Raw genomic sequence first — 20,998 nt, forward strand, 5'->3', positions numbered from 1 at the left:
AGAAAACGATTCAGTAGGGATTTTCCTTCATTATCACCCAACCTAGGGAAGTGAACACACAATGAGCAAAGGTCTACACGTATTGATTTTAGAGCAGAGGAAGTGTGCAGCTAACAGCTTTTTAAGTATCTCCATTTTCAGTTACTTCAACAAAATTACCAATGAACAGTGTAACAAAGTGAAAGTTTTTGTAGGAAATTGCAGGCTAAAAATGATCGTGTGGGTTGTGAAACGCTTCTTTTCATTCAAAGTAAAGGGCTTTTAGACGCAGAAGGAGGGTTACTGAGGCATTTTGCAGCGTTATCCTCGCCAGACATTTCGCAAACCATCATCTGACTCCTCCAGAGCGACAATCTCACACAATTCGGAGACTTTAAAACTACAGAGCAGCTGCCCACGGCATCCCGACTTGGAAGACGGTAGTCAGACTCTGAGGGAAGCGCCAACACCCCACGGCAATTAAAGAAAACAAAACAAAACAAAACCCCAAACAACACCACAACAAAGCAAAACCGAACCGAACCCAAACACACAAACCGGAGCAGGGGGTTTATTAGCGGCTTGGGGGGAAGCAAAATCGCTGTCGGCCGAGGGGCCGGGCCGGCGGCTCCCTGAGGGGAACGTTCTCCCGCCCGGCGCTGAGCGGGAAGCGGCTCTCGCGAGAGCTGGTGCGGCCGTCGCTTAGCAGCGCTGCCGGGCTGCGGGCACCACAGCCCCGCCATGGATCCGGGCTGGAGGCGGGAGCAGCGGGAGCAGCAGCGGAGGCTGCAGAAGCTGCGGGAGGAGGCGGCGGAATACTACCGAGAGCAGGGAGTCCCGGAGCGGCTGGAGGAAACGCTCAACGCTCTCTTCCCCCTCCGCCCCGCGGATCTCTACGGGGAGATGGTAGCGCGGGGATGGGAAGCAGCGCGCAAGGCGCCCGCCCCGGCTCCTCCTCAGGGAGAGGCCGGAGCTCTGCGGGATGAGGGGAGATGGTGGGGACTCTCCTCGGTGATCCTGGCCCCGCTGCAGGGGAGATGTGGCCCTTTTTCCCTTAGTGCCCGCTGGACCGGGCCTTCCGTGGGCCTTCCCAGCTACCGGGGGCTCCGTGCCTGCCCTCAGGCAAGAGGGAGGCTGCCCGCCTGCCCACCCCATGGGTTTGGTAAACCAGCAGGTTGATGTGAGGACTTTGACGTCTGTGTGATTACAGTTAAGGTTCATTAATGAGTAAAGGTTCATTTCCTGATGGCTCGGGCATAGTCTGCGGTGGTTCTGTGTTTGTGAGCGCTGGTCCTGTGACTCCGGGCCAAGTGCATTTCAGCAGCCGCCGGGCGTTTTGCCCTGTGCTGCTTCCTTGTTTCCATACAAAACACAAGTACCTGGCCATGGGAGGGCACAGATGGGCGTCCCTAATAAAACTGCTGCTCAGTATGGGCATGGTTTGGGCCAGTGGCTGCAAGAGTCAGGGCAACAGTGCTGCTGGCCCTGGAAAGCAAGTGGGCTTCAATGGAAGTGTTAAGAATCAGAACAATTTTACCAGTTCCCTGTTGGCAAAATACTGTAGACAGTAGTCCTGCTGAAACCTCTACCATTGGTGATACTGGAGTTCCCAACACCACAACAGTGAGCAACTCATGGAAAAAAAAAAATGCAGTTTCCAGTATGTTCTTTGATATGAAAGTGGCTATGGAAATGAACCATTTCATAGTGCAATACACATCATCTCCAAGTGTTTTGGAACCAGTGGGAGGAACTAGAATTGATAGCATCTGTTCTTGTTTTGCCCAGTGTTTGGCACATCCCTCTTCTGTGTAGCCCTTAGTTTTTCTCATTTAGTAAGTCATGGGATGGTGACTGTCCCCAACACTAGGCTGAAGAATGGAACTAGTAAGGAAGTATGTAATAAACCCCAGGTAGCCAGTTAATCTGTTTTTAAAGCAACATCAGAGTTCATTGATCAAGAACAGGATCCCAAATACATACATATGTATCTATATATATAGTTAGATGGTGTCAGTTCAATTGGCCCACTGAAGGCCACTTTGGAAGAAGTAAGAGCATGCCAAATAGGTTCTGTATGAGAGGAGTCTATAAAAGGAGTGGTTACCAGTGCTACTGGGGAGGTGGCTGACAAGCTTAATTTTCTCCCAGATTAAACATTCTGCTATGAAAACCTTCAATATTGGATTGGTTGGAGTGTTGAGATACTTGAGTCACTGTATATGTCTTTGATAAAGGAACCTTGGAACATTATTAGGTATCTGGGATGCTAAGTTCTTTCTATAAACAAGAAGTATATTCTGAAAATATTTCTCATTTTTTCTGTCTGCTGTCCATGCAAAGTTTTATGCATAGCATTTCACAGCTGTCACAGAAACACAGAAGATCACTGAGTCCAACCATCCACCCAGGAGAAAGAAAAAAATAAAAATAAAATTCAAACCAAACCAAACCAAAAACCACGAGAACTTTCTCTGAGCAGGAGGATTTTTGTTAATGAAAAAACCCTCCAATATTATTTTACAGATGCTTAACTAGTTGATAATAGATAAACTAATGCATGTTACAGGAAGTTTATTATAACATTAGGATTAGAATGGATGTATGGATTTCTAAGAGGTTTTTCTCTTTAGGAATTTTCTTCTCCACTTCTGAGAGAGAAGGGACATGTATTTTTTCCAGATATTATCCACAGACAAAATTATTTTTTTATAGCAGCTTATTGCATGGGAGAGGTGAAAGCTATGTGAATTCTGATAGAAATTAGTTTCATGAGCACCATAGTTACTATTGTTGTTATTCAGTGTAAAGCCAAGTAAACTTTTTCCAAAGGCCAAAGGGAGGGTTAAGGATTCTCATCACTAACTTTGTCAAATAAAGCACAAGTTCCTCTAGCCTGGATGTGGCTTTGGGCTTCCATGATTAAGTATGAGTTGGATCTGTTCCCTGGAATCTCATTCGTAAATAGATGATACAAAAGTAAATGTGCAGTGTAACAAGTATTTTGAATACTGGAATGTATAAATGTGCTTGCTCAGTCATGGATTTGATTTAAATACATTAATGTAATAAAACCCTCTTTTCACAGAAATTCAATTTTAATAAAGTTCTTTTCCCTTTCATTTAAGGCTAACTACTTCTCTAAATTTTCAAAAGCTCCAGTAATATGCAGAGTAGTTGGAAGAAAAGTTCTTGATGGACTTGGTCTGCCAACATTAGAAGTGGAAATTTACTGTACAGTTAAAAACTATGAGAAGGTATTTGCTGCTTCTTCCTGGTTTGTTTATTTTCATAATACACTATCAGAGGGAGGAACTATTCTATTCACACCATAAGGAACATTTTCTTTTCCATCTTTAATGAAAGGATATGAATTCCTGTGACTCAACAGCTGAGTATTGTAACTAAAAAAAAAAAAAGTCATTAAAAGTTTGACAGTGGCAGCAACTATAGCCACTTCATTTTCCATGAGTCAGACAGTTCTTATCTTTATGAGTGGGGTGTGACAGTACATCTTTGTCTTAAATTTTTGTCTGAATGATTAAGTAGGTTTTCCTTAACACCCTATATCTGGTCTTGTTAGTTCATTTTCCTTAGACATTCTTTATTTAAATATATTTTCAGACCCTTATATTTCTATTTGTATGACAGTGATTGAGAAAAAACATAGTAAAGGTGAAAAACACAATATAAGTGAAGGCAATTTTTTTAGCCTGAGCTAATAGACTCATATAGGGGATAATTAAGTCACAGGTACCTGTCTAGCACCTGGATGCAAACCTGATTGTTCATTGCCATCTCTCCCCCAACCTGAAATATTCAAAAAGAGGTCCTTGCCCTTCTTTAGCTATTGTAGAGTAATTATTTCTGCTTTCCCTCAGTTAAACTATGGTTCATTCTTGAATTAAACACCATTTCACAGATACTCACACTAGGTAAAGTTAATACTATTAATGCAGGGAACTCTGATATTTGCTAAGGCTGTCTTAATTAAGTGAATTTTCTTAAGTATCATTTATTCTTCAGCAATACAGAAAGGTAACTTTAAGTTACTTAAGTAAGATAAAATATAACTTATCTTGAAGGATGCCATTAAGCATGAATGCTGATTAATCACAGTACAACAGGCTCTCAGCAGTGCAACAAAAGATGTCATAATGCCTGCATGGTCTTTAAAATAATTCTGTTCTGTTCTGATGACAAAACATGTGCATGGAGGAGAGCTGTCAGGAGGTTTTTCCCTAAGTAGTTATAATTTAGGTTAAGAAAGGTAAATAATATCTGTGATTACCAAAGTGAGGAAGACTGGGAGAGGGTGCTAGATGAAGGGTAAGTGGACCACACAGTACATTTGAAGACAAAGGATAATACTTAGTTTTTCAAGTTACATTTCCAAGTTAGAAATTAAATAGTGTTTTAAGCCTTTGTTTTTTTTTTTTTCAGAGACTTAGTTCCGTTGTAATATCTTCTCATTTTCAAGTACCAGAAAATGCTTTACCTGAAGCAGCTGAAGCTGAAGAGAAAGAAAGAAATGACTCTGTTAACACTGCTGTGAAATGGGTGAATGAATCACTGAACACAATGTTGAGAGACTTGGAGCCCACTGACCAGTGTCAAGTTGACAAAATGCTTGGGTAGGTCTTGCATATTATGTAAATTACTGTATATATACACCATTCATTTATGTTGTCAATGAAAACCATGAAACATTCAATGTTTTCTATTATTTTTTCATATGTATTTTAGGATATTATGTCAATCTCAGGTACAGTATATGGTTTCCTGCCTTTTTCATAACTATGATATCTATATGATAACTATGATATCGATCTGATAACTTTTTCATAACTATGATATGACCCATGCTTTTTAAAACAAAGCTTCATACAAGGAATACAAAAATGAGGGTCCTCAAGACAAAAATGCCTGAACACATTCATGAGCTGAAGGCTCCATTTCAGAAACTCATTCAGGCCCAGACTGCAACTCCTTGCACTGCAGAGCAAAAGTGGTACAAAATGATTGAGTGTGTGCCTTCTGCCTTGAGCTAATCCACAGAAAACATGAATATGCAGTTTTCAGATTCTGGTGCAGTCATTCTTCAGCTTGGGAGCATCCTGAAGTAAAAAAGAATGGGTTTTATAAGGAAAAAAGACCCAAAGTAAAAGGTAAAAGTATCACAGATGGATCTGAATGCATTTTTATGGATTCCCTTTGGTGAAGGGAATAAGGATCCAACTGTAAAGAGATTCTTCCAACTGAATCGAGTCTAAATAAGATTTTAATGCATTGTTTACACATCTTTATGTATTTTACACATGCAGTTTGCCTGGGCAGGGTGCATGTAACTGACTTTCAGCCATTCCTGATCTTGCAGTCACAGGTAACCAGCATACAACTGACTTGCTGGATTAGCAACCTGGGCCAAGGTGTAGTGTGTCAGGAAGTTACAACAGGATCTGTTACTACTCATGCAAAGCAAATACAGACTTCATGCCAAGATTGTCTGCAGACACCTCACTTTCAAACCAGTGTGTTTTGAAAAGTATATGTTAAGATTTATAATACCAGCCTGTGGTTCTTTTTGTTTGACCAATGCTGCAGGTGACTGCCAAAAAATAATGCCATTTATTGACTTTTCCAGCTTCACACATTGAGTCTATGGCAAATAGATGCCCTTTATCCACTTATTACCATGTTCTTTAGTTTGTATCCTGCATCTACTTGACACATGTTTAACAGTATTTTGAGCCAGCAATCTTTATGCCTCTTCCCTCAGTGAATATTTTACAACAAAGGTAGAAGAACAAAAAGCAATTCAAAAGCAAGAAGAAACAGCAGGAGCAGAAGCCACTCTTGCCCTTCCTTCATGCACTCCATCAGCAACATCACTAACTGGGAAAAAAAAAGCATCAAAACCAGGTTTTATTTTATTTAATTTTAATATTTTCTGCAATACAGATGTTGATAAAGGTGCTAAAATATTTTCTGAAGTAATCCATGGGCACTGGATACTTCAGAACACCACACAATGTCATGTGAGACAGATGTGTCCCATGTGTCTCATGTTCAGAGGGTTTGGTTACTCTCTCCAAGAAATCATCTTTGTGATCCCAGCAGTTTCTGCATCAGAAATGAGAGAGGGAAAAACAGTTTTCTCATCATTCACATGCATTGGCTGAACAGAGTTTCTGCCTTTGTTTTACAGTTGGATTAGACAGGAGGTTATTACTCTTCAGAATGAGGAATGAGAATGGAGGAGTATGGAAATGAATAAAAATGAAAATGATGAGGACATAAAAGGGAATCACAGAACTGAACAGGAAAATGGAAGTAGAATTAAGATAGAAGTTGAAAAGAATGGAAAGAGGGAGGAAAGGAAGTTTCTTGCTAATGCTGAGGAAGGGAGAAAAAGGGGAAAAGGGAAAGGGGAAAAGCAAAACAGAAGGAAGGAAAGGGATGGAGGTGGGAATGATGGGTAGTACAGAATAAAAAGAAGTGAGGAAGCAAAACCACTAAAGCAAAAAATAGTGTGAGAATAGAGAAACAAGGTGAATACTTACATGGGTAAGTACATGGTTGTAAGGGTAAATGCATGGCCAAAAAAGAAAAACCAAATTTTCTTTCATATATGCATTACCCTCAGAAAAAAAAAAAAAAAAAAAGTTTGTTACTCTTTATTGGAAGAGCAGGCAATTTTTGGCAAATTATTTCTTGTCAGTTTAGTTACAACTGTCTTACACTGTCAGTGAAACTCCCAATTAATATACTGGATGTGTGACACACAGAGCTGCTCAGTACTTGGTTACTACTGTCTTATGTGTAGCTCTTCATCCTCAATGTAAGAGGTATAGAATCTGTGTGTAGTATGGAAATTGTGTATAATCTATTCTGCACATTCAGCTAAGGTCATGTTGACATTTTATCATAAAATATGAAGTTGTATCCTGTCAGATTTATGTTGTGTTGAAGTCAAAACTTGTATGGCACTCCTATTAGGAACCAAAGTTTTTGGTCAGACTTACAAAACGTCCCCAGTGCATGTGATTGTTGAGAATCAGACAACTTATTTCAGTTTCACACAGGTGCTTACTGTTTGTGTTCATCTTACCTCTATAGGCAATAAATATCCTAGTGAGGGCTGCTAGGTTTCAAGCATTTTGACAAAAAGTACTCTACTGTATCTGAAAGAAATTAATTCTTTTGAAAATTTAGCAAGAAATCCAACTGTAAGTTGGATTCTGTAAGAAAAAATGTAGATTTTTTTCACAGCCATTATTACAAGGAATCAAGTGTATATTCCCAGTCAGGTTATAATGTTATTTTCCAAGTTGTTTATGCAAAAGCTGAGCATATAAGGAGGACAATAAAGGATGCTGATATCATGCTTACGAAAGGAACCTGAAAAATTATGTAACATTATTGGATGTAAACACAGGTAAATAAAAATACAGATTTCAGTGGCTGAAAGATCTCCAAAGAAATAAATCTGAAATACATTTGGCACCAGAGTGAGAACAGATACTTTGCTTACTTTTCAGATCATTTCATATAAAACTGTCAAGGTTGAGTGTAAAGAACAGATTATTTTGTAATACATTGAGTACATCCTGAAATTACAATATCATATTTACACATTTGACTGTGATACATAAGCACATGCTTTAAAACAGGAAAATATTCAGCTACTACCACTGTCTGTCTTGCAGGAAAGAAGATGTCAGTTGTACAGATAATGATTCCACCTGCAGAACCTGCTGAACCAGTGCTTTGTGGCAGCTCAGCCATTGGGGCAACATCACTTGCTGTAGCTAAGGCTGGTGCCACCATTAGCCATATCCCATTGTACTCACATATTGCACTGCTGAAACATGATCAGGTACATGTGACTTCTGTAATTTTGTTTATTTTGTCCCAGCTATCACAATTTGAAGCCAGTAGTCCCTTGTGACAGTGGTATTAAATATACCTCATAGAATGTGCCCTTAAGAACATTGCCCGTAGCAGTCCTTGAGCCTTGTGTCATAATTAAAATGTATAAGAAATTACTCTGATTTTTATTTTGCACGTGGTACTCCTAATTACAGGAATCACCTAAAGAAATGACTCTGCCAATCCCAATGTTTAACCTGTTGAACAGTGAAAAAATTTCATCTGCAAAACTGAAATTAGTGAAAGAAGTTATGCTTATACCACCAGTTCAGTTATCAATTGAACAGGTACTGTTTCATATTTGTTTCTATAAGTGTATTCTATAGACTTCAAATAAACCATGTATGTACATAAGTATCTTTTCAACAGAGTCCTTACAAAATGTGTTTTTCATCTTCTGTTTGCTGCCAAGGCCCAAGTTTTAACAGATGTTAGTGCAGAATTCTAGCACAAGGAACATAGCATAAATAGATGAAGATTTAAAAGAAGATTCATGAAGATTTCAAGTTAAAAATGTATGTGCTAGTACAGAGGCAAAAAGACAGTTCACTGAAGAAGATGTAGGAAATTATTGTTACATGACAATAAGATATTTTAATTTTGTTCAGAATGTGATTTTACATTACTAGATTATAAACAATATCACTTGATTAGCAGAGCATATAAACCAACAAAATTCATAATGAATTCACAAGGAAGCATAAAATATTTGGGAGTAAATAGCATTAAAAATTAAATTGTGAAGACAGAAGAGAAAGGGGAAGAGAGAACAAGGGAAAAGAAAATCCATCCAAGGGGCCAAAAGGATGGATGGGAGAAAGTAGAGCAACCAGCTCCTTTTGTTAGGCACACTTTGCATTAAAGATCATCTGCACAAGATGCCTGCATTAGGGATGTGATTTCTAGGTGACCTGAACAAACAGCTGAGCTCGTGTCTCTTTCTTTTTCCCTTAACTTTTTGGAATTTTCACCGAGAGCTCCTAATAACGTTGCTAATTCTGGAGTGTTCAAAGACAGAAAGTCTCTGAGTGCTGGTGGGAGCAGCAGGCTGTGTGCTGCGGGGCAAACCCCGTCGCTGTCTGTGCTGTGTTGATGTTCTGTGTGTCTGTGTGACTGACTTCTGCCCCCTTCAGTTTTCTTTTCCCGGCACAGTTTTAAAAAAATCTGAAATGTGATTTTGAAAATTAGCATTAAACTTTGACTAAGCTGAAAAGGAGAAAGAGTCTTGTGTTAAAAGCAGTGGATTCATTTAATTGAATTTGTTCTTCCATTCCTCAATGTTTAAAATAAAGACAGTGATTTTTTTTTTTTCCTCTGCTTCCTGGAAATGTCCTAAAAGTAAAGACATTCCATCTTCTCAGAGTTTCCAGTTAGGAAGTCATAGACAGTCACAACTGTGAAAAGTGGTTATCATCTTCATACTGTTATGTACACCTAGGTATTTCTAACTTGTTAGCTTTGGGAAGGATTTCTTTTAAGAAAGAAAAGACCACTTCTCTTGCCATCTTGTTCATCAGCATAATCAACTGTTGCTGTTGCTAACCCTTAATCATTGGACACTTCACTGCATTTTGGGGGGGGGAAAATTGTGTTAAGGAAGTCTATAATAGTTTTTTTAAGAAGACTTTATGTTAAGGTCTACATCTAGAATAAGTGTTCAGTCCTGTTTTAAGCTGCTGAAATGAAATAATTTACCTTTATTTTGAAGATTAATGTTGTTTAATTTCAGGGCATAGAAAGAGTTCTGGATATTAATAAAGAAATGGTGACACTGCTGGATCCTCCAGAAAAAGCGGTACAATAAAAAAAGTTCAATAATAATGGGATGTACTTCACTTGGCCTTTCTACTACTATTGTCATTTTAAGCTTAAACATGGAGCTTTTAGTGTGTTACCAGGCTTAGTCTTTTGGCACAGAATAGATGTATTGCTCTGACAGATGAATAAAACTTATCTATTTTGTGATACGAAAGAAATAAAGATAGTATAAAACATTGTTGTGAGGATAGTAAAACTTCCTGTTTACCTGAAGTGCACTGGTAGTGGATGGTAGCACAGTGAATATACAATATATGGTTCTGTTCTTGCTAAGTCTCACACAACTGCAAGCTGTATTATTTAAGGATCAACTACTGCAGTGGTGTATCAGTCTCAGTATGTGCACCTGCTTCTGGCAAAGTGAGGCTGTTGGGTTTCTCCAAGTACAGCATCTGGACTCAGAGATCCCCTGTATTTTGATAGGATAGGTGAGAATCTTTGGAAAAACAAGTGATGGTTGGGGTGCTGCCCACATAGAAATAAACATTTGAAATGAGCTACAACCACAAAATAAAACTGGTTGGTTGGTGATAGTATCTCAGGCAAAACAAAAGCTATTTCCTGACATTTTTTTCTTAATTTTTAATTTTTATTTTTCACTTTATGCTTTGGTCTGTCTGTCAGAGGTTTGTCTGTCAGTTTTGGACTTTCTGTGGAATTGATTTCTTTCTTCTTTCACTCCCAACAGTCCAGTTCTCAGCAAGGTGATGGTAAGAAAGGCAAAGCACGTAGTACAGAGAAGAAAGCTCCGGTAAGAAAAAAGATTTTCATTTGAAACTTTGGTAAGGAATTAAAACCAGCAGGGAACCAAAATGTTCTTCTTAAGAAATGACACATTAACCTCCATTACTATTTTGGAAAGGCAAGACTTTCAACTGTTCCAATTGCTCCTATTTTACATCTTTTGGATTCTCCTGACTTTACCTTCCCTTCCTGTGGAACAGTGAGAGAAAGGGGAAATGGCTGTGGAATTTGGTCATTTTTCCCCTATAGAAATCCTAATAAACTATCAATGTGAGCATTTTGCAGGCCTGTAGCAGCAGCAGAGAGCAAGCCCTTTTGATTAGGTAAAGCATAAAACTGTTACTGGTCAGACCTGGGAGTGTAACTCCTCCCTTAATCATGCTGCATGAAGTTCCTAGGTCCTGTTTGGGGTTATAGGTAATGGCAGATACAAGGCAGTAGCTCTCACAGTAGTCTGCAGGACAATATTTTACATTACTCAAATGATCTTTTCTTCGTGTTTCAAAACCTGTAGCTTATAGATGAGTATTCCAAATAATGGCAGGAAAATGCCAGGCCAGTTTTGCTCTCCATTGTGAGATGATTAAAATATGATCAGGTGAGAATTTTTGCCATTGTGGAGTAAAGAGGAGAAGGCTAAAGGAGTTATCAGTGAGACTGAATTGTAAACTGTTAGAACACCAAGTTGGGGAAAAGAAAAAATAAAAAGTAGACAGTGAAGAAGAACTTGTTTAGGTTATACAAGTACAGAGTAGACAGGAAAAAAATATTTTAATACAAAATGCTTTTAGTAGTATGTAATATGGATGCCTTGGAAATCACATGAAAATGCAGACTTAATCTCCATCTCATGTCAAATGCAGGAAGACTTCTGCATTTCTTGCAGTTTATTGCTGCATCCCAGTGCTCCAGCAGGAACAAGGCAAATAGATTGTCTCTCTTTGCAGGTTGTTACAAAATCTCATAACAATTTGACCTGCATTTTCTTCCTAATTTTTTGTGTGAAGGAACATTCTGTATACTCTGTAGCTGGGCCTCTGTTCTGCCTGCTGGAATTAGTTCTCTAACTTGCCAAAGTTGATGCCTTCCAATTGACTTCTCCATTCTAACTCAGGATTATAGCCTGCTGCTTTCTGAGTAATTTAGTGTCATTCTCTATAATCCAAAATTCACAGACTTTAAATTAAAAAAAACCAAAACACATTGTTTGGAATAACTAGGAAAAAAAAAAACAAGCCAGAACTGGCAACTGAAGGACACAATAAATATTTGTTCAATATAACTCAGTTTGGGGCTGGTGTCCAAGGGACACTGTTCCTGAGGTAGACAGCTCCCCACAGCTGTGCTAGAGGTATTTTTCCTCTGAACTTTGTTCCTTCTAGGAGTCTTGGAAGATTTCTTGAGAAGTCCATAGAGGCAATATCAAAGTTCTAGTTGGGGAAAAATGAGTAAAAGCTGTTTACAAGGGGAGAGTATGTTTTTGTAGCATAGGGATGGTCCAAAACACTGGAAACTTCTATGTAGCATCCATGACAAATATGTGGTTGCTCAGAGCACCTTAAAAATCTTTTTGTAACCCAGTCCTGGCCATATAAGAGTGAGAACTACAGGAACACCCAGATTTCTAAGGACATTTAGCTCTCTACTCATTAGCAACTCGTTGCTCTTCATTCATACAGAATTGTCCTTAAAGTTGCTAATGCAATTCCTGAGAACAGATTTATATTTTGATGACTGAATGCAGACTGAAATAACAACGAAAATTAAATATAGAAATATTATGTATATGCATGTGTCTAAGTACAGTAATTATTTTATTTTTTTTAACTTTCAGCCACGAGCCTTGAAAAGAATATCACACTTAGGTTGCCTGGTAATAGGAAGTGATAATATAGAACAACTGCTACTCCTAATACAAAAAGCTTGCACTAAAGCAGGGCTGGAGCTAGGAACAGACATGTATTTAGCAATAAATTGTTCTGCTCATGAATTAATGGATTATGTAAGTAATTTTCAATATCTATTTTGTTGGTTTTTTTAAAGGAATGCAGTGATTTATTAATGCTATTTATTATTATACAGTGAGCTCACCTGGAAGCCTCTAACTCCATGTTTTTAAGGTCCTAATCAAGCAAACCAAAAGAATTGTCTCTGCATTTATAAACTGTGGCTGAATCAGTCCTACAGGTGATGCAAATGTGTTACTGGTTGGTGAGTGCAAGGGGCTGTGAGATGCAGGCATCCTTCTGGGGGCTTGCTGCAGTGGGAGCAGCCAGAATCTGGATATTGCTGCTTCACAGCTGGACCAGCACACTGAGGGGCACCTGGTGACAGGTACAAATCAGTGGGCCAGGGCAAGTCCCCATTACAGCTTGTGTTCTGCCTCCAGAAAATTCTGTTACCTGCATGATGTAACTTTAATCATTCAAATTGTAGGAGCCTGCCTGCACCAGGCTGGTTAATTCTTTTTTTTCTGTTTACTTAATAAGCATTTTCAGATCAGTCTGTGTCAAATATAGCAAACTATTTTAATGCACCTTCTATATGCTCTGTTTAACAAACCAGCTTCATCTCACATTGCACCTCAAACAGTTTTGAATGAAAATACTAAGTGGCAAATCTTGTGTGGTTTTGTTTTGTTTTTAATTTGACCACAAGTTTTAAATGAAATAACCTTCTATTTACCTTGCTTTCTAGGATGAAGAACAAGAAAATATTTACACAAGTGTATTTCTCTAATTCCTTCACACCACTAGATGCTTCCTTCTCTATTTTATTACACTATGTCTGTTGTTTTCTTCAAACTACCTTGACCTTTCTATGTAATTTTACTATGCTATGTGTTTATACCTACTCACACTCATCCCGTGTATCAACATTAGTTTTTTAATTCCTATTTTTCAAGCTTTTTATTTGACAAAGTTCATTTATCTCCAGCTAAATTCTTAAAGTTCTTGCCCCTTGTTCCATGGCCAATCAGATTTGACTCTGATCAGAAAAAGAAACCCCCTATTCCATTTCATATTTCATGAGAATTAGTGTCTCTGGGTATGCTATAGTGCCAAACCTTCCATTATTAATATCTTTTGGGAAAAGTTCTGCTATTGAAGCAGCAACTTTCTGTTACTGCACTGCTAAAGTCACTAAACCAGGGATTCTGGCAGAGTTTGCCTGCGTGGCCTTAATAATCCTCATACACTGCAGTTCATGCTTCCCATAATGATGAGACTACTAAAACTAGCCTGGTTTTTTGAAAGGGGAAAGAGGCAAGGGAAAGCAGTTTCTTATTTTTGATCACTGAGGGTGCACCCCTTTCCCTTTCCCTGCACTCCTTTCCTTTTCTTTATTGTATGAAAATGAGTAAAAAAAAAAAAATTTTTTTTTCTTTGGGCAGTGAAAAGTGAGATTTTTCATGCAAGATGTTACAGAAATGTCAATTTTTGCTCACTTTATGGTAAAGTAGGGTAAAACTGGCAGCGTTGCCTAGAAAATGCTGATATTGCCCCTGCTTATTTTGGGAGTGGCATCTTTCAGAGACTTTGGCAGGAGCCCATGGGAACCCACTGCTCCTTTAGGCAGAGTTTTCTGTAACACTGTGCTGACCACTGAGACATAAAGTACACGAGGGAAGGGGGCTCCTTGAGGATCACACAATCCACTGCCTCACTGGAGGCACCACTGCCACATCACAAAAGCTGGGTGCTTGCCTCAGTACCCTGGGGTTTAAAGTATGACCTTCCTTAGCTTTAAATGCTTTTTATTTTGCTTCCTAGGCTAAAGGAAAATATGAAACCCTCACTGGAACGTTCAAAAGTCCTGATGAAATGGTTGACATGTATGTGGATCTGATTAAGAAATTTCCTTTTATTATTGCATTAATAGATCCCTTAAGAAAAGAGGTAAGATATCTCAAGGTGGTCCTTGAAATGCTGGTAATGCTGCTAACTGGTGTATCAGTGAACTCTTCACATTTTTACAAAGCATGAAATATGAAGCTTCTGTTTCTGGAGTCTTTAGGCACAAAAATATCACTATAAAATGTATTTAATGATACATCTGCAAACCTGTAATTGACAATAGCTCTGAATTTTTCTACACTTTTGACATAATTCCTGACAGACAATAATTCTGACGTGAACAGAATCCGGTCAGTAGAAACATTTTAAAGAATAGCAAGAAAATGCTTTTTTTTCTGGTTCTGCATGCTAAGCCACTGCCATTTCTATTACTTTTCTTTCTCGGGTGAACAAATAATTCAGATTTAAAAATCAAATAATGGAATTCAAGTGGCATATAAATTGTATTGCATTATGTTGTATTATATTGTATAATATTTTATTAATTAAATTATATTAATTATGTTACCTCATAACATGTTAAATTAATTAATGCTATATTATTTGGACATAGTTGTATATTCCTTAGTATCACTCAAAAAAACGACTCCTTCTATTCTCTGTGTTTGCTATTTATACCCAAAGCCAGAGCAAACCTGTCACTGTCAACCTGCCTGTTGCTTGACAGAATTTTTCAAGTGGTAGTGATATTACACATTTATCACTGTGATCAAAGCTAGAGGAGTTAATTCAGTGCAGACAGTAGATGACAGCATGCAGGAGAATTACAACAAACTGAACTAGTGTGAAATAGGACACAGTTTAGGGACATGACTCTCTCTCTCTCCTCATCCTTCTCCCCCCTCACAAATCCACTAAGTTTGGCCCTGCCACATCTTTGCCACAGAGAATTAGGTCCTGGAGGATTAGATCTGGTGCCAATTCAGTAATTCCTTGCCAGGCAGCAGACCACTTCACTGCTTCAGTTTAAACGTTTGTTCAGGTGTCAAAAACTGAAGGTGGGCTTGAGGTCATTATAGGAATGAAGCCTTGTACAGGTTGCAGCTACATAGGTACAAAAGTCTGTCTGATGTGCAGACCAAAAATTATTATGGGCAGAATTTTTCACTGGAAAAGTTATGGTTTTAATGTCAGAACTTTGCACTCTGTGGCTACAAAGAAAGGGAATTAATTTGTAAATTTCTTCTTTCATATTATTTATGTACCCCTAAATCTCACAGAGACAGGGCATTAAAATCAAGAAACAAAGACTCTAAATAAAGAGCTGTGCTGGGAAGAGAGCTTTGTATTCTGAATCAGTCTTACAGCTGTGATCATCCTGTTTTGGTATCTGTCATTGAGTCTATGGCCACCTCCAATTTCATTATTTTATATTTAAACAAATACAGTGACACTTAAGATATCAACATAGGAATGATTCCTCTGAATAAAACAATAGAAAATTATTTTGTATTCCGTTAGAATTAAATAAATCTCAGGAAGGAAATTGAAATAGCAAACTCCTACAGTTAATTTAATTTGAAATATTTTAAACTGTACTTGTCTGCACCTAGCTTTGATTAATTCCAGATTAGAATTTATGTGTTCTAGCAAAATGTTTTAAAATCCTAGCAAAATTCTAGTTGTATGCTTCCTGTAGATAAAAAGATTTAAAGTAGAGTATAAAAAAGAATATGTTTATATGAACAGTATCCTTAGGTTTGAATCAACAGTTTATTTTATTTTATTTTTCAATTTTTTTACCTCCTCAGCTCAGGTTCTGATTGGGTTTAGTTTTTTAAACCCCAGCTATTTACTTGATTGTTTGTATAGGACCGAGAGCAATGGAATAACATCTGCTGTGCTCTTCATTCCAAATGTTACTTGATTGCTGAAGATGCTGCCACAAACATTTCCAGACTTAAAACTGATGAAAACATAAACCTACCAACATGCAGTGGTGTTGTGCTAAAACACATTAATGAAACCAAGGTATCAGACCTCATAGAACTCACTGGACTTCTGGATGGTGAGCAGAGGGAGGAAAAGGCTGAACCTCCACACCCTGAAAGTCTGTAATTGGTTGCTACACCTTTAAATATTACATCTTTTTATTTAATTATTGTTGTTTCTAATTAAGCAAGTGCTTGTCAGAAGAAACTACAGTTTGTGTTTTGATTATCACCTCTCTGTTCAGGAGCTTGAAACAGCATTCAAGGCTTCAGCTATATTAAATTAATTCACTGTGGATGCTTTGAATGTGGGTGCCCTTTGACACTGCAGCTCAGTGTCATACAGTTAGACACCAGAACTGAACAAACAAAAAAACCCCAAACAATGTAGTTGAGTTGATATGAATTTTGACTAATACTAGTACTAATAATTAAGAAATCCAAACAAGTCCAAAATGTTTAAAATTATATTTACATAAATTATTGATTACATAGTACTGAGCCTTTGTGTAACAGTACTGAGAACTCGAGCAGTTTCACATGTAAGATTTCTCTCTTTCTTTATTCATTTTATACAGATGAACAAATGTAATATATCTAATTCCTTCCTTACTCCTTCCAAAAAACCCAGAATCAATATAACAAAGTGAGTAAATAGCAACTTAAGAGATTTCATTTAGTTGTGATGGTAAACTTTTTTGTAAGAAAAATCATTACTATAGAAAGAAGCACATTAAAAATAGACAGAGCAACCTCCTAGCCTGTGGAATACATTACCAGACAGATCAGCAAGAAACAGAAATAAGGGTAGGATGTTAGATACTCCCTTATGCATGCTGAAAATAAAACCTAATGTTAAGGCACCAAACTAATTCAGTTTACATCTTTATGAGATGGGTTTTGTTGGTTTTACTTCTGTTTGTATTTAAGCTTAGGTAGCCCACAAGTAAAAAAAAAAAAAAAAAAAAAGAATGAAAAGTCCAAATAATTTCTGTGTCAAATATAGAAAATGTACACTAATGAAGGTTTTACACTCCCATTATACATAGATCAAAAACATATTACCATATTAGGAAGTCCAGATGGAGAATCTTCTGATGATAGCCTTGTGGATCTGGTAAGTATTGAAAGCTGTTCAATTGCACAATTGCCAAAACCCTGCTTTGCTTTTACCATGAATCATTTTTTAAGGAGACAGCGTGTTTCTGCTTGAGAAAGAAACATTGTACAAAAGGGGCTTTTTCTAGAAAGTTGATTTTTTTCCCCACAGAGAGTTAATCTTTGAGTTAACGAGAATACACAGGAAATTTGCCAAAACGGGGAGTATATTCAAAAGTGTGTAGGATTTATTTGGTTGCACTAGTTTATAAAAAAAGATTTTCTTAAAACGTTTCGGAATAGTAACGATATTTTAGACAAAAATGTTTAACCCTGGTATGTTTAGTCTTGAATTTAAGTCTTTGTATTAAAGATACATCTGCAAATAAAATTTCATTTCATGTGCCACTGAAAATTATAGTTTGCATCAGACAAACCTGACATGAAGATATTTTATTCCTACTTAAAGGCGAGGGTTTATCTCTTTTTTACAAGAGCCCTAAATTAGAAGCAGGATACCATGTTGAATAATCAAGAATGCCTTCACTTCCCCAAACCCTGGAGTTTTTAAAATCCCCACTTTCTCATTTCAGGCTGTTGGACTGGGTGCCAGGTTTATCAAGTTGGGAGGTCTTTTGAGGGGAGAAAGGGTGACCAAATGCAACCGCCTGTGTGCTATAGAGGAAGAACTGACCAAGAATGGAACACTACGTATGAGCTTCTTTCTTACTTTGTTTTCAGCTTGCAATGAATATGGGAACAAAGATTGGAGGGAGAATGATTGAAACTGCACCACAGGAGGGAAGGGAAATCAAAAGACTTTAAATAAGCGCTGACAAAAAAAAAACCTAGGATAGCACTTGCCACAATGTATATTGTTGTCCTAATGGATTATCTGTTTACTGAATGTTAAAATAGACCCCTTCTCGAGGAGTAGCCTACATTAAGCTTTTTACAAGAATTAATTGGTTGGAGTCTTGAAGCCCACAGTGCAAAAGGAACAAGACAAAAACCATGCATGTAGCACGCCAAAAAGCTGCCAAAATGGAATTTTAGGCCAAATACCCCACGTCCCTCGAGCCCCTCAACATATATTGCTAACAAAACTTCATTTCACAACCCTCTTTTTTTTGTGTTACATTTCCAGCAAAATGTGATTTGGAAAGTTACCATGGGATGGGTAAGTGCTAAATAAAACCCAAGCAACCCGAAGCTGAGGATGGACATTCAGCCTTAGCCACTTGTATGCATCTGCCTGCATTTCAGGAGCTGCATCTTCTTTTTCACACTATACCAGGCACTGTTAAATGCTTAACAGTTCATTAGAGCCACTTCTCACTTGCTCAGGTACCCCTCAAGACAGAATAAAGGCATATTCAGACTGCATGATGTCTGTCTGCAGGAAAGGCAGGGGAAGGAGGAAGAAAGGAAGGAAAGGGGTTGAAAGAATTTATTAAGCCTAAGAAAAAGAAACACGAAGGAGAATTGTCATTTTACTCTGGTTTCTACTAATTTTCAGTCTTCTCAACATGCACATTATAGAACATGTTGTTTTTCAAAAAAAGTATTTAATAATAATTTTGAGTTTTTGCAATCTCCCCTGCGCTCATCCATAATCACTGTAAAAAATAGAAACAAATTCTTCATTGCTACTCCAGGAGTTTCACAGAATGCCTTCTGCAAAAACAAGACAGATGAAGAGCTGTGAACTTTAACTGCCTCAGCAATATTAACATATTCCCTATTCAAATGGCACGGTCTAAACAAATGAGCTGGAGTCTGACAAATATTTAGCCCTGTATCTCATGAAACAAACCAGCAACGGTTCCTGGTGCTGTTAATCATTTGGCAGAAATAAAACCCAGTAACTAAATCAACAGCAGGGAAATATTGAGCCAGCATGTCTGAGCTGCATACCAAACTCTTCATTTGGCTGGGCTACGAGCTCCAGAATACACTGGAGAGCTGAGAAGTGGAAGGCTCTGGCAGTGGCTGATGGATGGGAGGTGATCCTGGCCCATGGGGAGTCCCCACAGAGTCAGTGGGGGCACAGTCTGCCCTCTGGCAGAAGATTTGGCCCCTGTGAGCTTGGGAGCTGAAGCCCGGCCCAGCCACCCCTCTGCTAAGCTCAGATGAGATGCTCAGTGGTGGGTGGGTGGGCAGTGTGGATGGGGCAGGACAGGGAGGCAGGTGGTGAGGGTGTCACAGCACTGGGAAAAAGAGCAGCAAAAGAGGGGTGAAGGGTTGGCTACAAGAGCAACATCTGAACATTGGCTTTCAGAAAGTGTCAGAGGCTGGGGGGGGAGAAGCAGAGTCAGCTGATGGGGACTTTCACAAGAGCACCCGTGCAGAGGATGGTGCTGGAAAAAGAGGCAGCAAGGTGGGATTAGTGACAAAGGGAATGCAATGGATCTCCCAGCCCAAGCTGCTGTGCACCGTGCACTGATCCCACAGCTGAGGGGCAGGGCTCTTGTTCCTTTGTTTTTAAGGACCAGACTTCTAAAGGTGGTTGGAGTCTCTTTTAAGCATCACGTGGCATTTAAAAAAAATAAATGAGTGCACTAGAAAACACTACAAGAAACTAGATCGCAGCAAACATGGGTTTCTTTTTTCTATTTCAGGTGAAGCAAAACTTGACTTTCCTGCTTCTGATGAAGAATCACACTAGAAAAAAGAAGCTTCTGATCTACCTCCTCCTCCCAAGCAGGGTTTGTTGCCTTCACAGCTCTCAGCCAGCCCTGAAGGTTCAGAACCTGCTCAGCTCCCAGAGAACAGCACACTGACCTAGGCTGTCAACATCAGCTTTTACATAAAAACCCCACTTTAGTAAGAAACTCCTGTGTTAATTATCTTAATCCATTTATTTTCAAGCACTTTAGCTCAGCATTTTTAGAAGCATTCAGATATGCTGCTTTTTTCCCCAGGGACCATTGCTTTCAGCCAAAACCAAGTTAGCTGAGCAGTGGCCATAGTTTGAAAATACCACAGAATTCTGTGCTGCATTTACAAACTGACAAAACAAGTACCTCTGTGTTAAGTCCAAAACTAAACGTTTGTTTTGGGAACATTGAAGTCTCTCTCCATACAAAGAGAAAGCTATTGACAAACAGAAAAATAAATAAAAAAAAAATTTACAAAAAACAAAGGCCTTGACTGTTTTGCTGCTCCATCCCCGTACGGCTCCCTGAATGCTGCCCTTACATCCCACCTACTACAAAGGAAATTTTCCTCCAGTTGTAGCTTGTGAGCAGCATCAAACCCCAAATGTAGGGCACAAAGCTGTCACTGGCATCACTGGGAAGCTCCTTGGAGGCAGGGAAAAAACAGTCTACTTCACAAGGGCTGGTAAACTTGTCAGGAGTCTTTTTAATAAGCAACAGTGAAAAGACAAATAAATAATTTATGCCCTAGGTAACAAACTGTTTAAGTAAAAGAAATGCCTCTTAAAAAAAACTTCTGGGTTTTGCATGATTTGAGAATTTTAACATATGATACAGCAGCAAGAATTTGAGGAAAAATACACATATAAAATGTTGCATTTTAAATTCAGTGTAACAGATACTTAAGTGAAAAATTAACCACCAGAACCAATAGCCCCCCGGAAATGAAAATATCAATTAGAGACAAATTTCCCCAGGT

At 38.4% G+C, this 20,998-nt stretch overlaps 2 protein-coding genes across 6 annotated transcripts in view; one reads left to right on the forward strand and one right to left on the reverse strand.

Annotated features, from left to right (window-relative positions):
* Nucleotides 1-655: 655 nt before the first annotated feature.
* On the forward strand, nucleotides 656-20,504 carry ENO4 (enolase 4). Of its 5 annotated transcripts, XM_071749509.1 has the most exons (15): nucleotides 657-885; nucleotides 3,108-3,236; nucleotides 4,423-4,613; nucleotides 5,759-5,901; nucleotides 7,689-7,858; nucleotides 8,067-8,198; nucleotides 9,641-9,706; nucleotides 10,418-10,480; nucleotides 12,308-12,475; nucleotides 14,247-14,372; nucleotides 16,143-16,338; nucleotides 17,311-17,378; nucleotides 17,953-18,070; nucleotides 18,507-18,539; nucleotides 19,981-20,163. In XM_071749509.1, the coding sequence occupies exons 1-15, from the start codon at nucleotides 721-723 to the stop codon at nucleotides 20,025-20,027; spliced, it is 1,815 nt and encodes a 604-aa protein (XP_071605610.1). In that variant the 5' UTR covers nucleotides 657-720; the 3' UTR covers nucleotides 20,028-20,163. The 5 variants fall into 5 exon arrangements, with proteins under 5 accessions (XP_071605612.1, XP_071605610.1, XP_071605613.1 ...); XM_071749511.1 differs by lacking the exon at nucleotides 9,641-9,706 and having other exon boundaries at nucleotides 656-885; XM_071749512.1 differs by lacking the exon at nucleotides 17,311-17,378 and having other exon boundaries at nucleotides 19,981-20,082.
* The window catches only part of SHTN1 (shootin 1), a 75,848-nt gene continuing 59,915 nt past the window's right edge, over nucleotides 5,066-20,998 (reverse strand). Inside the window, exon 16 of the mRNA XM_071749508.1 lies at nucleotides 5,066-5,096. Coding sequence (XP_071605609.1) covers nucleotides 5,081-5,096 — 16 coding nt within the window. The 3' untranslated portion in view covers nucleotides 5,066-5,080. The remainder of the gene's footprint in view (nucleotides 5,097-20,998) is intronic.

This window comes from Heliangelus exortis, chromosome 7 (assembly GCF_036169615.1).
Source record: "Heliangelus exortis chromosome 7, bHelExo1.hap1, whole genome shotgun sequence".
Taxonomy (NCBI): Eukaryota; Metazoa; Chordata; class Aves; order Apodiformes; family Trochilidae; genus Heliangelus; species Heliangelus exortis.